Source organism: Hemicordylus capensis, chromosome 2, assembly GCF_027244095.1.
Source record: "Hemicordylus capensis ecotype Gifberg chromosome 2, rHemCap1.1.pri, whole genome shotgun sequence".
NCBI classification, from domain to species: Eukaryota; Metazoa; Chordata; class Lepidosauria; order Squamata; family Cordylidae; genus Hemicordylus; species Hemicordylus capensis.
Window position 1 is genome coordinate 141,189,660 of NC_069658.1, and position 25,412 is coordinate 141,215,071.

Consider the following 25,412-nt stretch of genomic DNA (forward strand, 5'->3'; position numbering starts at 1 on the left):
TTGCTAGCAAGTCATACCCTGATAGTCAATCTAGCTGTTCAGTTTCAGCAACATGTGTGCGCAAAGGGAAACACCATTTAAAAACACACACATCTGAATGTGGTGATAGTTGCACCTAAATTAGGTTGCAATCCATTGAAGGCAAGTGGCTTCCAGTGGGACTTTGACATGGCAACTTTTGAGATTTTTTTTTTAAAGGAGAGTTTAGTGTGATGCAAGACTTTAGAGATAAACAGAAGTGATACCTTGAGCAGTTTGTCCACTAATGTAACATCTGTGAGATTAATGGAAATGATACTGTTTGTATAAATACAGGCAGAAGTAGCTGTTGCTGCCTAGTGCACCTCCCCACAGCTTCCCAGCTACCACTCAGGCAGTGCTGGTAATAAAAAGGGAAGAGTTCTCAAGCTTTGCAACTTCCAAACAAGTTACATTGGTAATTCTTTGTCCTGATAAGAGTATTGTGTAAACCTTTTTCTAATCTCTGATCAGTTCTGCATGTTTAATTGTAAAAAGTGGACAAGCAGCATGGGCAACAATCCTAACATCAATCTGTTGAACACACACACTACTTATTTAATCTACATTGTGAGCAGCAGACAATTTGATTGTGTTTGAGGGCTGCTTGCAGAGAATATGTGGTCACACACTGACTTGACAATCAAAAATCACATGTAGCAAAAGAGAAATATATTTCCAGCACAGTTTGAAAGTGCCTTGAGTAGGTGAAGAGTATTAATGCATTGTTTTGGACATTTGAACTGTGATACGCAGTTCACGCTAATTGCAGGTTCTGGGTATTAATTCCTTACATGTCTTCAGGTCCAAAGGTCTTAAACACAGATAGAAACATTAACTTGTGATGGAACAGGGGGCCCCATCTTTTAAAAAACCACTTAGCTTGGTTTTGGTAAATGGTACTACTGGTGTAAATGCAGGATTAACATGTTGCAAGCGGAATTCTGAACTTCCACAGAATTAACATACAAATGCATTCACTACTTAGTGGCCTGTCTACTGTCATGATTTGCACCTATGATAGTTTTTTGATGTGATCATTTGAAAACTGCTGTGCTACACAGCCTCTTCAGAAAATGGGTTTTTTGGGGGGGTGGGGAGGGGAATAGCATGAATCTTCTCTGTCAAGAGTGACAATGCTGTTTTTCCTACACCCAGTCATCATAAGCAAGGACCACAAGTTGCATTTACTTCATTCCAGAACAGCAGTCTGCGGAGCATCATGGACACAAGTAAAAGAATTAAGAATGTACAGGATGGTATAGTGGACAGTACTGGACATGATGCAAGATGACCTGGGTTCAAATTTGTTGACCATGAAATTCATTGAATGATTTGGGGCAAGTGATTCTATCTCATCCCAACATCTTTCATATGTAGGGGTTTTTTGTGTGTGTGACAAAATGGAAGAGACCCCCATCTGCTACTTGGAGCTCTTTCAAATGCAGAGATACACAATCCAAAGTCTTTAAAAAGTTGATGTGCATAATAATGAGAAACAAATTTTATATAAGCCTTTATTTACAACTTGTTTAACAACTGTACAATGGTTTTGTAGCCTTGGAAGCATTATTGTCTTTGAGCAGGGGTGGGACCCCTTTCAATGTTTGAATTCATGACGATTATTTGTCTATATACATACATCTGTATAGCAAAATCACTACCATAGTAATCTGGTAGTTACCGGGTAAGAATTCAATAGGCGATAAGTGTGTGTGTTGGGGGGGGGGGGAGATTAACATTTGACAATTTTAGGAATTTATTCTTTTGCAGAAAAAAAATCATTGGCAACTAACAGTAATTTTGGTAACCAGTCAACACCTAGTTGACAGTCAAACAAATTGTTTTTGGAAAAATGAAACACAAAACAAAACCCCGAAGTCTCCTACCTCACACACAGTACTTGATATGCTGAAAACATGCTTAGGATCTCAAGGTTGCCTTCCTTTCATGATGGTCTAATTAAATCCCCAGCATTCTTTCAAAGAGACAGCCAGAAATACCTATTGAAAGTTGCAAGTGTAATCTCTCAGTCCTCTACTCCATCTAGTGGTCTAAAATGGTTTTGCAAGCAAAAAATTGAGGCAGATAACAAAGCCCCTAACTTCAGGCCAACTCTTGACATGTTAACAACAAACAAAACACCACATGCGTGCGCACACACACAGAGTCTCCAGCGTAACCACACCAGACATGACATCACCTTGCGAACATACAAATGTACAGAGGGGAGGCAAGATAGGAGGGGTAATAATATTTCAGCATTGGAGTTAGCCTGAACAATGCAGAAGCAAGGCACCCCTCTCAATAGTGGGAGTTCGACTTTTATAGCACCACCTACCAAAGCATCTGGGGATTGTGTCCCAAGTCACACAACACGCCTTCCCAGGTCTAACTGAGCACATTAACCTATAGTCTAGGTTCCTATGCCAACAACCACCTTGTTATCCCAACAGCAGCTCTTGCCTAGAAGAAAAATTCATTACATACCTTGATATCAGGAAGTTATCCCCATATCCCAGTGTGCAATGGTGAATGACGTGCAGGTCTCACCGCCCTCAGAATTACTTTTGATTGCCTTCAGGCAATCTAAGTTGCAAGAGAAAAGAAGTTGAATCCTGACCTCACTTCCCCATCCTTTCCCTGCATTGATCAGGTGGCAACACTGTCACTAATCTTGCTTTGGGGTAGCTATGACTAATTTAAAGGGTTTAAAAAACCTCCATGGTACACAAGAGTTATGATACAAACACAAAATTCCCTCCACTTTCCTATCATATTGCCACATTTCCTACATCTGCCTCAATACAAAACCAAATCTACAGCAGCACAAGTAGACTTTTAAGAGTAACGTGTTTTTTTTAAAAAAAGCAGCATTAAAATTAGAAAAAAAGCAGCACAAAGCATTCTGAATTATATTGTTGGCATACTGTACATGAATACTAGCAATATTTATTAATGTAAAGAAAGTCATGTTAGTGCAATCTGAGTGAACAGACGGATGCGGATGACAGAACTGCAGTTAAACACAGCATAGACAGTAATCTACAGAGGTCATGTCGCATATAACACTGACATCAAGGAAGCATATGCTTATTTTGTATTAGTCTCCATTCACATTCCTTTCTGGAATGGCTTGTACAAGTATACACAGTTGGAAATGGGTCTCTAAAATAAGTGTACAAGTTGTCTATAGGGGTGGGGGGAAAGGCATTTATACACATTAAGACAGTATGCAACATCAATAAATAAAACATTGCATATATTGTGTGTCAAGGCTTGGAGTTTTAAATGTTTAAAAAAAACGAAACACCACCTTGGAAGGGGTCAGGCACCACTTCCTATCTGCTTTCTCCAAGGGAAAAAAATGTTTCTTGACTTTGCTGGAATAATTAAAAAAAGAAACGTGTGTGTGTATTAGTACTGAACTTGGCTCCTTTAGTGCATTTTTAAAATCATAGCAGTAAACAAGGTGCATTTATAAAACATGTCTAAGATTAAATGTCTTCTAGCTTAGTAAATGGGAGGTGTTGCAAGAGACTTGCGTGTTAATACTGTTAAAAGAAAGAACGTCAAGTGGGGGGAGGGGAGGAACTAACCTATGAAGTGCTAAAGGAGCACAACAATCTTCCCACCCCCTTTATCAAGCTTTTATGATTCTTATGTTTCACTCTTGATGGCTGAGCTTTATGATGTTGAAGTGGAAAGTGGAACATAGCAAGGTCACACCTAGAGAGGACAAGCTTCTTTGCAAGTGACTCTTTGAAAAGCAGATGGCCAGGAATGTTAAATAAAAGGTTACAGTTTTGATTATGTAGACTGGAGGAGGGGTGGGGCGGAAAGTAAAGTAAACTGGGGAAAAACCCATTTGATAAACAGTACTGCAGATCAGGCAGCCACATCACCAAAAATAATCCAAAGTTTTAAAAAGGTTCAAAAGCAGCAAATATTCAATTGCTGTGGGGGGAAAAAAGAAGAGAGCAAAATCCTGTTGACACAAGCATTCTAGTTCAGCAAATCAATATACTGAGCTACTGCAAGAGTTAAGTTTTGCTGGCTGCAGCTTTGCTGTGGTAACGGAAAAGGGTTGTGCAACATGAATGGAAAACACCAGGAACTGAGAGCACCTTTGCATACAAGTCCACAAAAGTGAGTAACCCACACAATTTTTTTTTAAACTAAGTTGGCTACTTGTGTATACCTTTCCTATGAAGCACACTGACAGCTGAACGAAAAAAGAACTAGTGATATGCACGAACTGCAGTTTGAGCACCTTTTGGACACCATGTGCATGCCAGCACTGCGGTGGAGGTTCTTGGGGAGGTGCGCTGCCGCAGCAGGAAGCTGAAGGAGGCAGCAGAGAGCAGGACCTGTTCTCCTTAAAGTTCCCAGTCAAATGGCCTCCAAAGTGCTCAGACCGTGGTTTGTGCGCATCCTAAAAAGAACTAACCCTTCCCATTTAAGAAAGCTTCCCTACCTACTTGTCTGGAGAAGATTCTTGACAAACCATTGATGACCATTTGCCAGCCTGGTTAAGGACACATTAAAGCTGGCCTTCAAATATAGCCATACACATGTCTATGTTAAAAAGGAAAGCACACCCCTCAAAATAACTTCCAGTGCAGAAAGTTCACAAGGCCTCCGATACAGTATGCCTTTCTCAGGTTGATACTGACCAAACCTGCTTCTTTCCAGAGGCATGCAGCTCCCTAACGCAGGCTGGGGATGAGCCCTGATAACCTACAAGGTGCAGCTCAAACTGAGAGTGCATTTTGATCCACTAAGCTGGAGCAAAATCAAAGCCGGAAACTTGCCCTATGATCCACCTTCCAACCAAGCATTCAAGAGAACCAATATGAGAGGAAGGTTCTGCTCTGTCTCCAGTCATCACCCTTGTGTGCATGTGAGGCTGGGGCTGCACTGCAAGTGGCCTGAAATCCACCACAGTAGAAGAGTAGAAAAACAAATCTCATGACTCAGTCAGAAAGAGAAAGAACTTTAGCTTAAGAAATTATGCCTCCTCCTGCTTCTGTAAAACAAGAAAAAAGGGCCAACACACATATTTGCATATGGTCATGAGAACGTAAGAGCAGCCCTGCTGGACCAGACCAGAAGTCCATCCACTCCAGCATCCGGCCTCCCCTTAGGGCCAACCAGATGATCGGGGAAGCCTTCCAACCAGACTTGCAGGCAATAGCTCTGTCCACTCACCAGCAACTGGGATTTAGAGATTCTGCCTCTGTACCTGAAGATGCCCTCAAAACTAGTAGCCAGTAATAGACTCATCACCCACAAGTTTGTATAATCCTTTTTCAAAGCCATCTGAGCCAATAACCATCACTATATCTTGTGGAACTTATTTCCATTTAATTAATTATGCATTGTATGATGTACTCGTCTGCCCTGAATCTACAGCAAATCAATTTCAGTGAATCACCCTCAATTCTACTATTATGAGAAAGAAAAACTTTAGCTACTTTCTCCATACTATGCAGAATTCTATAGATTTCTATAATTTCCCTCCCCTCCTCCACAGTTGCCTTTTTTGTAAGCTAAAATGCCCAAAATGTGTTAGCTTCTCTTTGTAGGGAAGGTTCTCTAACTCACTTGATCATTTTGGCTGCCCTTTTCTCAGCATTGCAGTAGTCTTTTTAGGACTGAGCATCCAGAACTCTATACCATATCCTAAATGTAACTGCACCAGCGCTTTGTATAATACTGATATTTTAAAGATTTTCTATCACTTACATGGCATTTGCCTTTTTTCACAGCGGCTCTATACTATATTCTAAATGTAACTGCACCAGCGCTTTGTATAATACTGAAATTTTAAAGATTTTCTATCACTTACATGGCATTTGCCTTTTTTCACAGCGGCTGCAATTATCTTTTTAAGGCGGAGAAGTAGCACATGATCTCTCCACTGCCATGCAAACTGGGCCCAGCTGTGAGCGACAAGACACAAAGACTTTGCAACAAACACTACTGTTCGCGTGGGAGTGCACACTCCCAGTCCTCTGCTACATAAGCATGATCAATGGCCCTCTGAATATATGAACCAGCCCCAAATAGGTTATGTCTCTCCAATATCATCTACTTTAATGGCTAGGAAACTGAAGTTTTCTGATTAAACATCCCTATTAAGGTTTATTAGATAATCTGATGCATCAAATTTTGTTTGTCAGCAAATTATAAAGTCATTTGGTTATTTTCATCAGATGTACCTTTTTTTTTTTTTTTTTAAGTCACCTTAAGTGGCGCAGTGGGGAAATGCTTGACTGACAAGCAGAAGGTTTCCAGTTCGAATCTCCACTGGTATGTTTCCCAGACTACAGGAAACACCTGTATCAGGCAGCAGCGCCTATATCTCATACTGCATGGGAGGAGGCAATGGTAAACCCCTCCTGTATTCTACTAAAGAAAACCACAGGGCTCTGTGGGCACCAGGAATAGAAATCAACTTGATGGCACACTTTACCTTTACATTTTAGTTACTCCATTTCCATTGTCCAACAGCATTGATATATCAAGTATCTTAACTGGTATTTTACTGATTATTTAAAGCCTCATCAAATGAGTCTTCAAAAATAAAATACTGATCAAGTCCCAATTAGGACAGACATATGGACATAAAAAAGGAAGAAGGTTTGTAGGGCACTCTTACTGGAGCAAAAGATATTTCCCTAACGTATAACATTGCCCATGGAAGTTATTATATATCACATTTTGAGATAGTTTAATTCTACAACAGTTAATACAATAGCATAGGAACATATGATGCTGCCATATACCCAGTCGGACCACTGATACATCTAGCTCTGCATTGTCTACACTGACTGGCAGCGGCTTCTCCAAGGTTGCCGGCAGGAATCTCTCTCATCCCTATCTTGGAGATGCCAGGGAGGGAACTTGGAACTTAGATGCTCTTCCCAGAGTGGCTTCATCCCCTAAAGGGAATATCTTACAGTGCTCACATGCAGTCTCCCATTCAAATGCAACCAGAGTGGACCCTGCTTAGCTAAGGGGACAATTCATGCTCGCTACCACAAGACCAGCTTTCCTCCCTGGTTTCCTCCCTTGTACTGACTTTGAATCAGTACAAGCATTTTTTAAAAGTACTAAAACCCAAACTACAACAGAAGAAGAAATGTAACCAACTCCAGCCAAAATTATACTCCTAATTAACTAGAGCCATATGTTTTAACAAGAGTCTGGTATTGCTCAGAAAGCTTGCTGCTAAATGTTAATGTTACGGAAAACAACTTCTGTATCCTTATGATACCCATTGTGCTTATCTTTAGCCCATTCAATCCCCAAGTATAAAACAGCCACATATGCTGCTCTTCGTGTGAAACCCTTTATAAATGTGTATGGGTAGTTTCCATTCCACTCAAGACAAATGCTTTAGAACAGGGGTGTCAAACAGTGGCCCTCCAGCGGTTGTTGGCTTACAACTCTCCTCACTCCCAGTCACAGAGGTCAGTAGCCAGGCAAAATGGGAGTTGTAGGCCAATCGGCAGGAGGGTCACAGTTTGTCACCCCTGCTTTAGAATGAAGGCTTCTCTCTCTGTCTCCACAACCATCCCTGTTAACAGCTGAAGCCACAACAAACCTGATCTAGAAGGAGTTACCTGCACTTAACTGCCATAAATTTTCAGGGAACTTAACCACAAACTAATTTGTCCCATTTATTTCTATGGCACTTCAGTGCAACTAACTTCCTCCGGATTTCTTCTGGATGGTTGCTTTCCAAGATTCTTAACCTACAAGACAAGCTTATTTAATTCTCAATCAAATCAAAACAAAAATGAATCAGTTTTAATGAAGAGGCCTTAATGTTTCAGAATTCTGCACTTTGTTAAAGGTCAGTTAATGCTACTATCCCTGTAAATGGTTATAATGGATTAGGTTTTCAAACAATTTAATTCAAGAAATAAGCCAGCCAAAGTGGAGAAACTAGCTGCTTTCATGCTAGATGAGAAGTGGAGAGAAATGATAAGCCAAAAGATGCCCTAGATGGCAGACAACATTCTCTGTCAACCAACAGAACAAAAGCCAAAGAGACTGAAAGGTCAAGTAGTGTGTAGGTCTAATTGTATTCAGTTTCTTTCAGGCACCAAACTGAATAACGGTAAGAGTTTAGTACAGTATCTGGAGACATTCCCACTCCCACCCTCCACAACAGAAAAATAAGCTTTTGTCATTGCTTTGCATACAACTGACAAAATTAACAATACTAGATCTTAAATGACTAGACCCAAGTTAGTCCGTGGAATTGTGAGTGTAGGATGCTTTACTCTAAAACAGGGTTTACTCAAGACTAACAGCTGTTCCTTGCATGCAGTGTACTAAATAACCAATCAGCATAATACAAAAGATACCCATCTAATAATTTTGCTCATAGGTGCATATGAAACACACCATACACCTTTTCTCTGTCTCCTGCTCTAAATTCACTACTGTAGGGGAAGGGGGATGAGGAAGAGCCAGATCACATAGGGAATTATGCTGACAATAACTTTTTAATTTTTCTGCATAATGGAGAAAGATACCTTGGCTACTTCATCTAACTTTGAAACCCTACTACGGAGAGCCAACATCTACACATTTCATTTTAATAATTTATTCTGCACACATTACATTACTTTATGAGCTCTTTTGACATCCTGATATCAGGGTAAATGAAGACAAACACTATTTTCTTTTTAAATTAAGATGTACTGTGCATTCTTGCAAAAGAAATTGACGATGAGAAGTTAATGTTTTATATGTAAACATGATAATAAAATCCAAATGGACTTCCAAGAGAGAGGCATATCTGCTACTTGATCTTGGAATACTTAAAACAACCAACATGAGATATATTTAGAAGTATGTTGATATTTAACTGTTAAGATGAAGTTTTTCAACAAAATCTTACAAACTACTCTAATGGTGAATCCATATGGAAATACCCATCTTAAGCAACCTCAAACTTCTCAAACACAAATCTGAAAGAAGTTGTGATGCATGGCTCAAAAATCTGGAGCTCAGTATTTGGCAGGATCAGAACCTGAAAGGAAAAAGCTATTTATGCTTCATGACAGAGACCCATAACTGTACAGCCATGCAATTAAGATTTGGCACAAAAAGACAGTGAGTTTTCGTGTCAGAATCACCTTGCTCGAAGGCACTGGTACCACCTGTAAGGCAATTATCCTCCTTCCTGGCCTATTAAAAAGAGAGTCTTCAGTGGTGGATGGCAAATTGAGGACAATTTCTATCAAACCTGGCATCTTTCAGAGCAGAAACAGGGAACCACATGCTACATGGTCATCATTTTATCATTTTGTCCATGATGGTTTAACTATATGTAGCACCAGTCATCTGTTGATCCAGTCACACAGTGAGCAGCGTACTACCACGGCCCCAATTTCTAGAATTTCTAAGCACTGGCAATAATGTTTAACTCCACATTGCCAAGCATACGAGAGCCCAATTCTCCACATGGTTAGAGAGTGCAATGGGGAAGTTTTAAACTATTGGCCATGGAGTAAATGGTTGTTGCTTTCCACTCTTCATTGTACCATCCAAAAATGGCAGAACACATAATTTAGCATGGGTGAGTAAAAAAGAAAGGATGTGGGCAAACCAAACCAAAAGTTAGTCTGCCTCTCTAAATTAAAGCCAAGGAGTGAGTAATGGCAGCATATGATAAAGTTATGAAAACCCTCAATCAGATACCTGCAACCAAGTTACAGCTTCTGCCAGCATATAGGCCTCTGCAACACACACATTTAACAATAATTTGATGCAGTGCTCCTGCATATTGCATCACATAATTTAAACAGATCAGACTGGAGTGAGAAAGAAAAGGAGAATTCCCTTTATACAATGGTAGCCTTAGAAAGGATGGCATCATCATTAATCAACAAGACATTTTAGGTTTGCTACCTAGCCTTTGCCAAGACTCAAGTGACAGATGACAAATTCTACATATGTTGGGGAGGGAGGAAAGATTCCATAGGTACACTTCATAAGGTGTTTTCAACATTTTGGCACATAAAAAGGCAAAAAGGAAGACTCCAAAAAATAAGAGTGAAGGGAATTAAAAACATTGAGAAACTTTTTTTAAAAACCTTCCTGAAATGAGGAGTTAACTGTAGTAGCAAGGGACAAAGATACAGAAAGGATGCTGGCTAAGTTTCCTGAAATGCCGTCACTTGCAAAAGAAGTAGGCCTTCATCCCAGGATGGCTTCCCCTCAGAAGGCAAGGCCTCTCTCTACCTTGCGGTCGCTGGCTGGACATGGCCAGGATAGGCTCTTCTTGTGCTGGTGGCTTGCCTTTGTCTAGCCAGGAAGGACTGTCCTGAACCTGTGCTGGCAAGTCTGTCTTCGGCTGCTTTTTTATGAAGAGTCATCCCCTACAGAGCGAAAGAGAAAACCAAACGTATACATTCAGCTTGCTTTACTATGGTGTGTGCTGATTGGGAAAGAGAGCACTCGGCCCTGTTGAGCTGAGAGTGCCAAGTGGCAATGGTGAGACTTGCCAATTTTCACCATCACGTTGATGGGAGATTGCAAGAGCTCAAAGTGCCACACATTCCTTATCTCCTTAATCCCTACAGCAGTCCTATAAAGGTAAAGTGTGCCGTCGATTTCGACTCCTGGCGCCCACAGAGCCCTGCAGTTGTCTTTGGTAGAATACAGAATACCATGGCCTCCCCCCGCACAGTCTGAGATGATGCCTTTCAGCATCTTCCTATATCTCTGCTGCCCGATATAGTCTGGGAAACATACCAGCGGAGATTCGAAACGGCAACCTTCTCTTTGTCAGTCAAGCATTTCCCTGCTGCGCCACTTAAGGTGACACAGCAGTCCTATAAGACAGGTCACATTACTGTCCACATCTCACAGATAGGGAGGCTAAAGCCAAGAGATGGTAGTTTGCCAAAGGCTACCTAGTAAGTTCCTGGATGGTGGGACTAGCCTTCCAAACTCACACACTTTGCCACTGCACTGCCCATGTGACTACTATCATTTTCTCAAACGGCAGTTGTGAGTCAGTGCACCTAGTGGAGGCAGAGGGCAGGACAGACAAATGCAGAACAAGCCACAGCCGCATCTCTTCGCACCCCCTGCCCTCTCCTTGGCACATCTCAGCTTTAACTTGAGCTGTGCAGGATCATCCTTCTCTAGGCTGGAAACTGAAATAGAGTTAAAGCCAGAGCAGGGCAAGAAGAAAGAAGGACAGGCCAAGGCAGGCAACGGGGGTGGGATGGAAGAGATGCAGCTGTAGCCCATTCTGCATCCGCCTGCCCTGCCCAGCACTCATGGCACTGGCTGCCACAGCTCACGAGTAATAACGCTGCAAAAAACGCTCAAGAATTTGTGGCCACTGTGGTGCTTCGTTCATAAGCTGACTAGCCTCCTTGGCACATAAGAGTTATCCATAGCCAAGATGACACTTGCTCATGAACCCCTATGTATTTTCTGTCTTAGGGTAGAAATGTAGGCATTCTTCCTCTAGGGCTTTGGAGCATGAGAAGGATTTGGGAGAACTTTTAAGCCAATATAGCAGATCTAGTTGCATTGGCTCCTATGCTTGTTTTAGCGGCAACTGGGTTTTTACTGCTTTACTATTGTTGTTTGGTGTTTTAATTTTTATATACACCTTGAAGTTAAAGGTGATTCAAATAATCAAGACCATGTTTCAAATTATCAGTAAATTTCATTAAAGTTCTAAAATGAATTCTGGCAGCCCGATTTTTAGGTTAAAAATTTGCTGGGAAACTGGGCAATCAAGTGTGTGCCCTCAAAAACTGGTTAGCTCAGTTTCTAGAAAGGGGAAGTAATCTAGAAAGTGGGGAGCCGAGCAGAGGTCAAAGTCCCCAAGGCCAACAGCCCAACTATTACTACATTATGTGCTTTTTTGTCGCTTGCTTAATCTCCTACAAACAGTGCCTTCTGAGGCCTTGAGTGAAGCAGAAGCTGTCCCCTTAAGAACTAAAGATAATAAGTGAATCACATACCCCCAGCCATTAAAAAATGATGCCAGTAATCAGGGAGGTGGCTTCTGAAGCCTACTACTGTTGAATCAGTACAAACTCAACACAATACAAACTCAAGGAGTATTTCAAGTTTAATTGCCAGCCATCTTTTAAGAGTTTATGCCAACTTTGGACTACTTACCATATTATACCAGGCACTGACAATGTATTTCTCCTCCATTTCTCTTTGATTCTTGGTTTTTTCATATTCTTTCTAATTAAGCAAAGCATATTATGTGCTTTAGATTATATAACACACGATACAGGTAATTATGCAGTTTTGTGTGTGTAGAAATTAACTTGCTCTGGTTGTGGGAATGTGTATGATTTGATTTACCATGTGACTGGACCCTACAGACACTACGAGAACATTTTCTTAGCAGTGACCACAGGGTACATATTTGCCTGTTTTCACTCTAAGGCTACTATTTCAGATTACGAGCCCAGGATGAAAGACTCCATCCACAATCGTCCTTCCACATTTAAGATCACAATATAAACATCAATAATGTTACAATCCAATGCACTCTTATGTGGGAGTAAGCTCCACTGAGATCCATGTGACATTTCTATGTACAGTTGTCCCTTGCCAACCGCGAGGGTTCCGTTCCTGGAAAACCTCACAGTTGGCGAATTCGCAGTAGATGAGCAATAGGAAAGCACTGTTAACGGGGTTAGGGAAATCACGATCAAGGAAGGGCCGAAAACCCCTGGCCCCTGAAAATCACCCGACCCCTGAAATTACTTTTCCCCAAACCCCAAATTAAGACCACACACCAAACCGCAGATACTCAGGTCGCGATTGGCGAGACCAGTGACAATTTCCCAGTCGCGGATACTCAAATCCGCGATTGGGAAACCCGCAGTTGGAGAGGGACGACTGTATAAGATAGCACAATGTGTTACCTCTAAAGAATGAAACATCCTGTCACGTTCTTGTAGTTGATTCTTCAGAGCCTGAATTTCAGGTCCTGAGCCTTGGTTCTGTTTCGGATCTAAAGTACGGATAACCTACAACAGACAAGAACCATACTTTGAGGACACAGGGTACAGCTCAAACGACACTTAAAAGGAAACACAGGATTATAAGTTTGTGGAAACCGTCAACACGTACAGAAATACATTAGTTTTAGAGAGAGTGATGAGTGAACACGTTTAGAGCTGTAGCCTCTCATGGAAGGCAACTAGCTCAGTTTAAATTAGAAGTATCTACTTACTGTATTTACCCAAATGGAAGGAGATGGAGTTTAAGACGATGCCTTAAAAGATAGAGGTTATACAATCTTCCCTTGGCAGACATGGTTTTGCCAACCACTGTTTTGAGTATATGCGAATGGGAAATTGGGACAAGTCTTGCCAACTGAGACCAGAGTATCTGCAGTTGGTAAGGTTTTTAAAAAGTGATTTTGCGAGGGTTTCAGTGGCTCAATTTGATCATTCCTCTTGGTGATGCTTGCTGCTCCATGCCAATTTAAAATGCCTTTGAGTTATTGGGGTGGGGTGGGGTTCAAACAATTTCCAGAGGTTTGACCTGCTCATTCTTCTTGGTGATATTACAGGATTTTGTGTTATTTTTAGGCAATGTTTTTGTATTTCCCCCCTTTATTTTGGGGTCTTTTTACAGTCATGGTTCCCTGTTCCCTAACCCTCTGTTTCGCATAGACTTTAATGCCTCACCAACCACAAATTTGCCAATGGTGAGGTTTTCCCAGAATGGAACCCTAGTGGTTGGTGAAGGAAAGAAAAGAGGACTCTGATGATCCCCCTATATTTAACAGGAAACCACTGGGGGGAAACCTCATCTTGAATTTGGTTGTCCCAAATCTGGTATTCAGAAGTAATTTGCTTCAGCAATGGAGCAATTTAACATTGGAAGTTTTTGTATGGCTCCTCTCAGACTCTATGACAATGGTCCTTGGGTTTACACGCTTCCACACTGCTCCCCTCTGCATTTCTTCCTTGGACAAGTTTAGAAGTGAATGCCCAAACCAGGAGATCCCATGATTGTTTCAGCCCCTTGGTGCTGAACGTTAAAACAGCGTGCTAAGCAAATTCAATCTTTTGGGTCACGGAACAGCCCTAGTTGAAGTGCGGAGGATCCTGTTGTTCAGATGTTTAGTTCCACATGTGGCAAGAAAAGAGTAATGAAGCATGCAAAGCCCAAGATCCACTCCTGATCTCATTACAATAGTGGGAAAGGAACATCCGAACCGTCCCAGTGGAAGCCACAGTTCACACTCAACTGGGAAAAAAACCCTATTAACTACTTCCCCATAATCTCAATACTACAAGATATATTTGTAAGTTTGCAGAAGAGAGATAAGTCTTACCCCTCTAAGGTACAAAAACAGAGCACGATACTTACACTTTTAGCCTTTTCTAAATATTTTTTGTATCGCTCCTCCATTTGCTTCATTTCTTCTTCTTTTTTATGCAGAGCTTCTTGCAATTCTTCTATTTTGAGTGCTTTATTAGGAGAAGATTGCACATTTCAGAATATTGTTTTTGTTAAATGATGCAATAAGCAACTAAGTGTGAAAAACTACACATCTTTAGACCAACCAAGACTATTTGGGGGAGGAAATTCAACAATAACTGTGGGAGAGCATTTCTGCTTTTTGGAAACTCATTCCCCCAACCATTCTTATTGTGCATAGCATTCAAACCAGGCTGTACCACATGTATATGTGGACTTCTCTGACCCATGAACACTGAACAGCATAAAACATCCCCACCCCACTAGATTCCAACACCCTGTTAGTGGCAACATTTTAGCTTGTATCCTAACCAAAAGAACTCTGTAAGAACTGGTGAAATCCAGCTCCACAAATATCAATGGTAAACTTTTCCATTGATTTCAATCAGGAGTGGATGTGCCCACTATTATCATCCACACCCATAAAACATGGTGACTGCAAATATGTGCTTTGTAAAGTTATAAACACATTTACTGCATTATCAAACTAGGCTAGATCAAAAACCACATTTGTGGCAATCACTTTGGATGTAGAGATCTGTTCCAAGTAAAACAATTCAGTCAGTCAATCGCATTATTATTTATGGACAACTTATCTTCACATAATGAGGAATGCTGGAAGTATATAAAAAAGGTGAAGCAACTATGCCAAAATATTCAGTTGGTCTGAAGTAAATGACAAATATGTACTGTGTGGTGTTGCGCTTCCATTGTTTAATTTCAAGCAAAAACATCACACACTTTAATTCTTGATTTTAAAAAGCTGCATTTAAACATCCATTCACTTTTTTAAAGGGAAAAACCATGGGGGTGGAGTGGGGGAAGAACACAAACTGGAATGTTTAAGTTGAAAAACTTCCAGTTACATTTTATTTGAGATAGAAGACTACTCACAGCTGTTGTTATATCGAGGTTCCAAGTCTTCAATGATAGCTCGTTTCTTCTGTAACTCATTATTTGCTTCATGCAGCTTTTCACTGATTAAAACATTTTTTGAAAAAATCATGAACAATTACTTCACCAATTCAAAATAAAAACAGAAATGGAAGTAACTATGGCCTACATCCAAACTAATAGTTGTGGCCGAGGAATGAGTGTGCAACACTTCATATGGATGCAGGTCTGCAATTTTATACATTCTGAAAGATTTCAGAACCACCAGGCAAAAGCAAATGATTCCAAGACATGGAACTGCTTTTTTAATACATAAAAAGCAAGAAGAAGAAGCACTACGGTTTAACTTACAGCATAACAGCAGGATTGCTTACTTAATTCAGGCAAAGAGAATTGTTCGTGCAAAAACCCAGAACTGATCCAAGCATTCTAGAACTATAAAAAACATCCACTGAATGAATACTGCAATCCCAAAAATACCCATTTAGGAAGCAAGACTACTGAATTAGTGGGGCTTTTAAGTAAATAGGTTTATGACTGAGGAACAAAAATGGTTTTTAAATGCATGTATTTTCAGGCTCTATGCAGCTTCAATCAGACTCTTATGTTATTCTCTACGGGATAGAAATCTACCCCCGTTTTGTTTGTTTGTTTTTTACTATTCTCATGGAAAAATAGTAGGAACATTTTTATTACTTACAGATGTTCATCCAGTTTCTTTTTCAGAATGACAGACTATAAATGAAAGAACATAGCGTTAGTTTAAAGAATTCATAATCCTACAGAAAACTGTGGGTAGAATGAAATGCATGTAACACACAAATGCATGTAACAATTTAAAGTGACCAATTATTGGGATGGGATATTTGGAGCTGAGAAGCAGTAAGAGAGGGGAGAATTGATACTTAATCCACAAACTTCCCACTGCAATCCAGCTCTTTTCCTCCTGCGGTGTTCCAGATGCATTTGTGAGGGTTAATATGTGTCTCAACACCAGAAGGATGGAGGGAAATGCAGCAGAAATTGCAGGGAAGAGTTTAACTGTCCCCACCTTCTCTGTTCCAAATATCTCAACTTGGCTTCTCTCCAGCAAAACAAGCCAAGGGGGGGTGGGGTTGGTGCATCTGCATGAAACACTGAGTTCTGCCCACAAAAATATATCAACTTCTTCCATTTAAACAAGAAGTTGATATATCTTTTTAAAATGTTGTGCTTATTCTGCTGCTTATTTACCCCTGTGGCAGAAGAAGAAACTCTTTATGCTTCGAGAGTATGAAGGAATAACAGCAGCTCTCTCCTTGCTGGTAACATGGACACAGAGCAGGGAGAGGGCTTTCCAGTCATTGCCAACAGCTGTTATTAATGACCAGAGGTTGGGTTCACATGACCCTCATTTTAAAGCCTACTCCATGAACTCAGCCATAGTTGCACCTCAGCAGACTAGACAACACACAAGAGACAAAATTTGGCAACAACTTTATCAGTGCTCACATGGCACTGCCACGGGCTGTTGCAACAGCTACTTCCATAAACAAACAAAATGCCACAATAGAAATAGGCTGCTTATCTATGATGATCTGCAAGTGTTCCTATGTTTATGCACACTATTAGGAACGCACTCAGGAAACTTCCAAAGCTTCTCAAGGTGCTTCAATGTTGCCGTACACACTGGGTGTAACCATTAAGGAAGAGTGGTTGGAACATTTCCCTTTATCTCCTGACTGGATGTTGCTGATAGATGTCCACAAGAAAACCTAAATTCAACAAGCTAAGTAACTTTAACAATGTACCTTCTCCCTTTCTCTTCCACCTGTAGAGGGGCCAGGGATGGGTTGTGTGTGTGCACATAGGACCATTCAAAGACAATCAGTTGCACGTAAGCAACATGTTTATCTTCTTTGTGGTCCTCTGTGCATCTACACTATTGCCGTTTAAGACTTATATCTCCTATGTTAGATAATTTGCCTGGCCGGTCTGATGAATTTTTTAAAAATTATCTTTTAACTAATGTGGACACTGATATTATCTCTGTATGGCCAGGTTTTGTTATATTATTTGTAAAATATGCACTGGTTTATTGTAAATGTTTGCTGGTCAATGACCGAATAAACTTATATCTATATCTACACTATTGCAAGATAAGTGAGCTGACATATCTAGAGGCGACTGCAGCTGAAGTCATGGTACTATCTGCTGTAGGACAGTTCTGAATACAGCACATGTCCTTGATCTGATACCCAGTCACAGTGCTCAATGAAAGCGGATGTGAACGAGCGCTCTCTCTCTCTCAGACAAAGATGCTTTTACATGTCATGGCTGGTATTGCTTAGCATGTTTGCATGACATGTTAACTGCATTAACAATCCAATGAGAGAGTCTTTGGGAAGAGTCAGTGGCCTTTTCTCTGCCCTTGGTATCAATGTTCCCTCTAACAGGGATTCCCAGATATTGTTGACTCCAACTCCCAGAGTCCCCACGCAAAAGCCATCGCAGCTGGGGATTATGGGAGTTGTAGTCAACAACATCTGGGAATCCCTGTTAGAGGGAACACTGCTTGGTATGTAAACAAGTTTTTGTCTTTTCTTATCGATTGTGTTATGTTGATGTAGAATGCTGTGCATCTTCTTGCATTCAGAGTATGAAACGATTTCTCCAAAATCAGAAGATGGATTGGGAAAGGTGGCAGGCAGGATGATGTCCTGGTTAATACAAAAAGATGGATGGTAATGTCTAGCTTGAATACAACTTTACCCTGGTGAAGTCCCTGATAGGGAGGATCTAATATTAGTGCCAAGAGTTTGCTAGCCCTCCTTGCTGAAGTTAAAGCTATGAGGAAAACAGTTTTGAAGGACAGTAATTTAAACATTGTAGCTAAAGGCTCTGAGGGTTTAGATATGAGTTTAAAATAACACGCATGAGAGACGCCACGGTGGGACCAGGTCTCTGACCGGAGAATAGATATGTATTTGATTAAGTGCCATCAAGTCAGTGCCGACTCTTAGCAACCACATAGATAGACTCTCTCCAGGATGATCTGTCTTCAACTTGGCCTTTAAGGTCTCTCAGTGGTGCATTCATTGCTGTCATAATAGAGTCCATCCATCTTGCTGCTGGTTGTCCTCTTTCCTTCAACTTTCCCCAGCATTATGGACTTCTCAAGGGAGCTGGTTTTTCACATAATGTGTCTGAAGCATGTTAATTTGAGCCTGGTCATGTGTGCTTCAAGTGAAAATTCTGGATTGATTTGTTCTTCTAGGATCCATATGTTTGTTTTCCTGGCTGTCCACGGTATCCTCAGAAGTCTCCTCCAGCACCAAAGTTCAAAAGCATCAATACTCTTTCTATCTTGCTTCTTCGAAGTCCAGCTTTTACTTCCATAAAATGTTTTGAAAAGGTGTGCAAGTAAACTGTTCTCCCATCAATAGGTGGATGAAAAACAAGACTGCATGCAGATGAACCTTAAGGAAGGAATCTGACAGACCCAAACTCTTTAGGGAGGTCATGTATAACTAAGAGTAGCAAACAGGCTATGATAGGACAAGTTAGTAGGTACTACTGCCATATGACAATCAGGGCACAGAAAAATCTGACTATTGTACACCCCTGCTTGTTGAGGTGGTACACTGTTGTGGTGTTGTCCATCACAACTGGAACTACTCATTTCAGCATCAGCAGGAAGACTTCAGGGCCACAAATATTACCATAAATTCTAGGTAACTGGTGTGGCACTAACGAGGAAGATAGAAGCCAAACATGGTATTGATGTCACCACTTCTGACACCCTCCTAGATTGACAGTCTACTAAATGCTTGGTAATAATTATTTATTCTCTGGTCATGAAGAGAGTGTGTATAAGTTACTGATTTTATCATCTTCCTCAGAAAGGGAACCAAGGGGAGAAAGATGTTCCTATAAATAGTGATGGCAACACACCATTATTATGCCATATAATTGGCTATTCTAATTGCTAAGGAGAAGGTGGTGTAAATTTTTCAATCCCATGATGTCCAATTTTCTGCTAAGTGCCTTCTTTAATGCCTCTTGTTGCTGGCATGTTTTACCACAATAGAATTTGGAGAGCAACATTTAAACCCAAATGCATAATTATCTGCTTGCACTTTATACATGGAATCTGCTTCTTCGAAGTTGGAGGACAGATGCCAGTTTGTCCCATGCCTGCCTGAGCACATTTACTAATACCAGAAGCACTGGTAAGGCTGTCAGGATGGATGATTAACTAAAGATGAAATTAAGGACAAGACTGTCCTTTGGTGGAGCCACTTCCTTCAGTGGTAAATCCAGTTTCTGCCATTCACAGAAAAAATACATTTTTAACTCCTCCAAAGGAGAGTTTGATCTCTTTGAGAGGGACCATGTCACCTGGAGAAGAGAGTCAGAAGGATTTTTCTAAAATGATTTATTGGTAATGAGTAAGTTTGATTTCAGAATCCAAGTTACCCCAAATTAGAACTACCCCTGCTAACTTGGCGAAGAGGCACCTTTTAACATGGTGATTCTCTTTATTTAGCAGGGGGAGAATCATTGGCCCTATCCACCCCCAGCACAGTACCCCCAGTGATTGTCTTATGTTTCTTTTTAGATTGTGAACCCTTTGGGGACAGGGAGCCATCTTATTTATTTATTATTTCTCTGTGTAAACTGCCCTGAGCCATTTTTGGAAGGGCGTTATAGAAATCAAATCAAATAAGTAAGTAAATGGTCTGCATCCAAAATGTGAACTGAATGAGGCTTGCCCCCATCAGTATGAACCTTGGTAGTGAAGGTCTCATGGAAGGCAAAATTGTGTAAAGGAAAAGGGATGTGAAGATAGGTCTGTCAATATGAGGATGACAGTATCAATACCTAAGGGTTCCTCAGCTATCTTGACATCAGGGTTATCACTGGCAGGTGGAGGTCTATAGCACTGACTCTCAGAAGCCAAGGGATAATGAGGGACTGATCTCTAAAGAGGAACAACTCTGGAGTCACTAGCTTACATCTTTGTCTTAGATATCCACAAAAATAGTTATGAAACCATTCCCTGACCACTCTGCTGTCAGGGAGTGTAGTGATCAGCCTCTCCTCCCTCTAAAGACTTAACAGGGAGTGAACCCTTGTCTCGACTCACAGGCTGGTGAACTCCAGGGCAGCTAACCAGGTGGGTGGGACCTAGAAAACAGTTGCTGGGAATTCTAGGAACAAGAAGGGCAGTTTGTGCTGGAGAAGCACATGCGGAAAGGCTTAGGGAGGGGAATGGAGTTTCTGCTCCCTCATGGTCAAAGCCAGCATTGAGGTTTCGCTCATGGAATAAATGCAGATCCTTGAAAGACAGGACTGAAGGAAGCATGAGTCATCAGGTGTTGGGTGAGTTTTCAAGGAAAAGGGAATTCTGCAAAGGGAACAGTTTGTTAGATGCTGCATTAGATTCTTATATTTCTTTGTGGGTGTGCTTTGCATATTCCTGATACTGTTCTATTATTGTTTACCTGCAATGTAATTAAAATAAGATACACTAGCCTATGCTCAACCCACCTAAAGCATTGCAAAATACTCTGTAAACATTTAAGCGTGCGTAAATTTTCAGGGCTTTTAGCTGTTTTATTGGTTTTATTGTGTTTTAATAGTTTGATTTTACTTGTTAATTTGTTTTAATAGTTTTTATCATGTTGTGAACCGCCCTGAGCCATTTTGGAAGGGCGGTATGTAAATCTAATAAATAAATAAATAAATAATAAATAAATGCAAACTGAAGCCGAAGCCTAAGACAAACCTATTTTTGTAACCTATGAAGTATTTTTGAGTGTATTTAAAGCCTAAAACAGAAGCAGTCTGTAGTAATCAAATAAAACTTTTTGGGGGGGGGGCGGGTTAGAAGCCTCTCAGAGTTGGTTTTTAACTCAAGAAAAAAGGGAGGGCAAAAAGAGAATTTATGTGGTGCGAAGTGCTCAGCAGCTATCCGTTTTTTCATTCTTTGTAGGCCTACGGAAAGGAAAGTTTTTGTACTTATCCAATAGCAAAATAAAGAAAAAATAAATTCCCTGGGATTCCACCCCAAGCCCAGGGAGGTTCAAGCTCTGTCACTAAGAGGGGTGGTGGTGGCAGCATTTTAATTCTACTGGAAATATAGATTAGTTTTATGAGACGCTCAGTCAGGCAGCTTGCCAGGGATTGTTCCGCATTTCCCCCCCACCCCCCTCATGTGAGCTGCTCTGATACAAAGGTTGTAATCTCCTACAGAGAGTATGTATAGTTATGGTCTCTGTACCAAGTGTGAAGGCATCTCCCAATCTTAGTGTGGTGTGTAACACCAGCGTCTTCCTCCAGCGTATTCTGTAGAGGAGCAGGTATGGGGACGTGGGTGGGGAGGTGGAGTGGCTGTGGTCTATAAGGATAACATCTCCCTTACCACGGTCCCTGTTAGGGTATCAGACCATACTGAATGTGTGTATTTAAGTTTGGGGACCAGGGATAGATTGGGACTTCTGTTGGTGTACCGATCACCCCGCTGCCCAACGGAATCCCTTACTGAGCTTGCGGACTTGGTCGTGGAGCTCGCGCTGGAGTCTCACAGACTTCTAGTACTGGGGGACTTCATTGTTCGTTTTGGGACCAATTTGTCCGGGGCAGCTCAGGAGTTCATAGCGGCCATGACAACTATGGGCCTATCCCAAGCAGTCTCTGGATCGACGCATATTGCAGGTCATACATTTGATTTGGTCTTTTATTCTGATCAGGGTGGTGTTCTGTGGGTGGGGACTCCTGTGATATCCCCATTGACATGGACAGATCACCATCTGGTTAAGGTTGGACTTACAACCACCTCCCACCTCTGCAGGGGCGAGGGGCCTATTAGAATGGTCCGCCCAAAGAGGTTATTGAATCCGGTAGGATTCCAAGAAGCGTTGGATAGATTCAATGTTGGCTCTGCTGGTGATCCTGTTGATGCCCTGGTTGAGAATTGGAACAACTTGCTCACCAGGGCAGTAGACACGATTGCTCCTAAGCTTCCCCTCCAACCTGCTTCAAAATTGGCCCCGTGGTATACAGAAGACCTACGGGGGCTGAAGAGGCAAGGCAGGCGACTGGAGCGCAAGTGGAGAAAGACTCGACTCGAATCAGACAGATTATGAAATAGAGCACATCTAAAGATATATGCTCAGGCAACACATGCGGCAAAGAAGCGGTTTTCTGCCCGTATTGCCTCTGCGAGTTCACGTCCGGCGGAGTTCTTCAGGGTTGTGAGGGGACTAGTATCTGCCCCCCATCCCTTGAACCAGAATTTGGAATCATCAGTTACCTGCTGCAATGTGTTTAAAGAATTTTTCGCAGATAAAATCTCTCGGATTCGGGCCAACTTAGATGGAGTCTCCACAATTAATTTGATGTCTGGAGGTGTCCAACTGTTCCTCTTATGTGATTCGACTGGATCGATTTCAGTTTGTGACTCCTGAGGATGTGGACAAGCTGCTTGGATCGGTGAGGCCTACCACTTGTTCTCTTGACCCTTGTCCAACATGGCTTGTTCAATCTAGCAGGGAGGCTGTTGTAGGCGGCCTGGTGGAAATCATAAATGCTTCTCTGAGGGAGGGCAGGATGCCTCCTTGTCTTAAGGAGGCAATTATTAGACCTCTTCTAAAGAAGCCCACATTAGATCCCTCAGAGTTGAGCGATTATAGGCCTGTTTCCAATCTCCCATGGTTGAGCAAGGTAATTGAGAGGGTGGTGGCCTCTCAGCTCCAGGAGATCTTGGAGGAAACTGATTATCTAGACCCATTTTTGGGCAGGCTATGGGGTGGAGACTGCCTTGGTCGGCCTGATGGATGATCTCCAATTGGGAATTGACAGAGGAAGTGTGACTCTGTTGGTCCTTTTGGATCTCTCGGCGGCTTTTGATACTATCGACCATAGTATCCTTCTGGAACATCTGAGAGCACTGGGGGTGGGAGGCACTGTTTTACAGTGGTTCCGCTCCTAACTCTCTGACAGATTCCAGATGGTGTCGATTGGAGATTGTTGCTCTTCAAAATCTGAGCTTAAGTATGGTGTCCCTCAAGGCTCCATACTTTCTCCAATGCTTTTTAACATCTACATGAAACCGCTGGGAGAAATTATCAGGGGATTTGGAGCTGGATGTTACCAGTACGCTGATGACACCCAGATCTACTTCTCCATGTCAACCTCTTCAGGAGTTGGCATATCCTCCCTAAATGCCTGCCTGGAAGCAGTAATGGGTTGGATGAGGGAGAATAAACTGAAGCTGAATCCAGATAAAACGGAGGTACTTATTGTGCAGGGTCAGAATTATAGAGACGATCTTTATCTCCCTGTTCTAGATGGGGTCACACTTCCCCAAAAGGAACAGGTCCGCAGTCTGGGAGTACTTCTGGATTCACACCTCTCCCTGGTTTCTCAGGTTGAGGCAGTGGCCAGGGGTGCTTTCTATCAGCTTTGGCTGATACACCAGCTGCGCCCGTTTCTCGATACCAATGACCTCAAAACAGTGGTACATTTGTTGGCAACCTCCAGACTTGACTTCTGTAACGCGCTCCATGTAGGGCTGCCTTTGTACGTAGTCCGGAAACTTCAGTTGGTTCAGAATGCGGCAGCCAGGTTGGTCTCCGGGTCATCTCGGAGAAACCATGTTACTCCTCTGTTGATGGAACTACACTGGCTGCCAGTAGGTTTCTGGGCAAAATACAAAGTGCTAGTTATAACTTACAAAGCCCTAAATGGCTTAGGCCCTGGGTATCTAAGAGAACGTCTTCTTTGCTATATGTCCCACCACCCATTGAGGTCACTTGAGGAGGTCTGTCTCCAGCTGCCTCCAACTCGTTTGGTGGCTACACAGAGACGGGCCTTCTCAGCCGCCACCCTAGGATTGTGGAATGAGCTCCCTAGTAAGATACGAGCCTCCCCATCTCTGGCAATTTTTAAGAAACTTCTGAAAACACATCTCTTCAACCAAGCTTTCTCAGCTTTTTAAAACTTGTTTTTAAATTGTTTTGGCAATTTAATTGGTGTTTTATGATGTTTTAATTGTTAATTATTTTATGCAGTTTTATAATTTCTGTTTTAATTGTTAATTGATTTTAATGGTGTTTTAATGTAAACTGCCCTGAGCCTTTTGGAAGGGCGGTATAATTTTTTTTAATAAATAGATAGATAGATAGATAGGGGATGGTGGACACAGAAGGGTAGCATGGAACATTAGTGTTTGAGATTCTTCAACTCTCTCCTGATGTTGGATCTGCCAAGGAAGCTGCCTCTATCAGCTGTGGTGTGTGTGCATGTGATATAGACAGATGGATTGACACACACACAGCCTTCCTAATCAACAACATCCTAATGCAGTACAGGTAACATGGATGGCAATGAGCTCCTTAGCTGAAGCCATCTACTCTACCCAGTGTTTCTTTTTCTTCCCTGATTTTTCTCAGGGTCTCTTCTTCAAGAACTGATGCACTGTTAAATCACCACCCTCATACCGCCTCAAGGTTGAGAACTTCTGTTTGGACTTTGACTTCTGACAGTGATTTATCAGAGGGAGATTTGTTCAGTATCTTCAACGGCACAGCCAGGGAAAGACTCTATGCTGAAAATTGTTTTGTAGATATTGGAGGTTTCAGTGCAGTTTCATACAGTGAAACGCTCAACTTCAAATTCTCTATTTTGTCTAGTTTGTTTTGAAAAATGAAAACAAATGCAACAGAAATGTACTCTGCTTGAGGAGAGTGTTTGAGGTCCTTCAACCCTCTCCCGATGTTGTATCTGCCAAGGAAGCTGCCTCCAGAGACAAAAGAAAACTAGACCATGACCATCTGTGCACAGCAGCTTTCTGGTACAATATTTAAGGGTATTTTTCAAATCAATTAAAAATGAGAGTTCATTGCACTCAGTGCAAAAGAACAGTAATAATAACGCAACTTAATACGGTAAAATCCACCAGTCTTTTTACTACTTTCCAGGAACTTCAAAGTCAAGAGAGAGAAAAGGAG

General features: G+C 41.6%; 1 protein-coding gene across 2 annotated transcripts in view; it reads right to left on the reverse strand.

Annotated features, from left to right (window-relative positions):
* Positions 1–1,521: 1,521 nt before the first annotated feature.
* The window catches only part of HOOK3 (hook microtubule tethering protein 3), a 79,112-nt gene continuing 55,221 nt past the window's right edge, over positions 1,522–25,412 (reverse strand). For both annotated transcript variants that reach the window (XM_053289424.1, XM_053289425.1), the window contains exons 17-22: positions 16,118–16,152; positions 15,418–15,500; positions 14,413–14,513; positions 12,954–13,058; positions 12,190–12,261; positions 1,522–10,421 (exon numbers count right to left, since the gene is read on the reverse strand). In XM_053289424.1, coding sequence (XP_053145399.1) covers positions 10,281–10,421; positions 12,190–12,261; positions 12,954–13,058; positions 14,413–14,513; positions 15,418–15,500; positions 16,118–16,152 — 537 coding nt within the window. In that variant the 3' untranslated portion in view covers positions 1,522–10,280. The remainder of the gene's footprint in view (positions 10,422–12,189; positions 12,262–12,953; positions 13,059–14,412; positions 14,514–15,417; positions 15,501–16,117; positions 16,153–25,412) is intronic.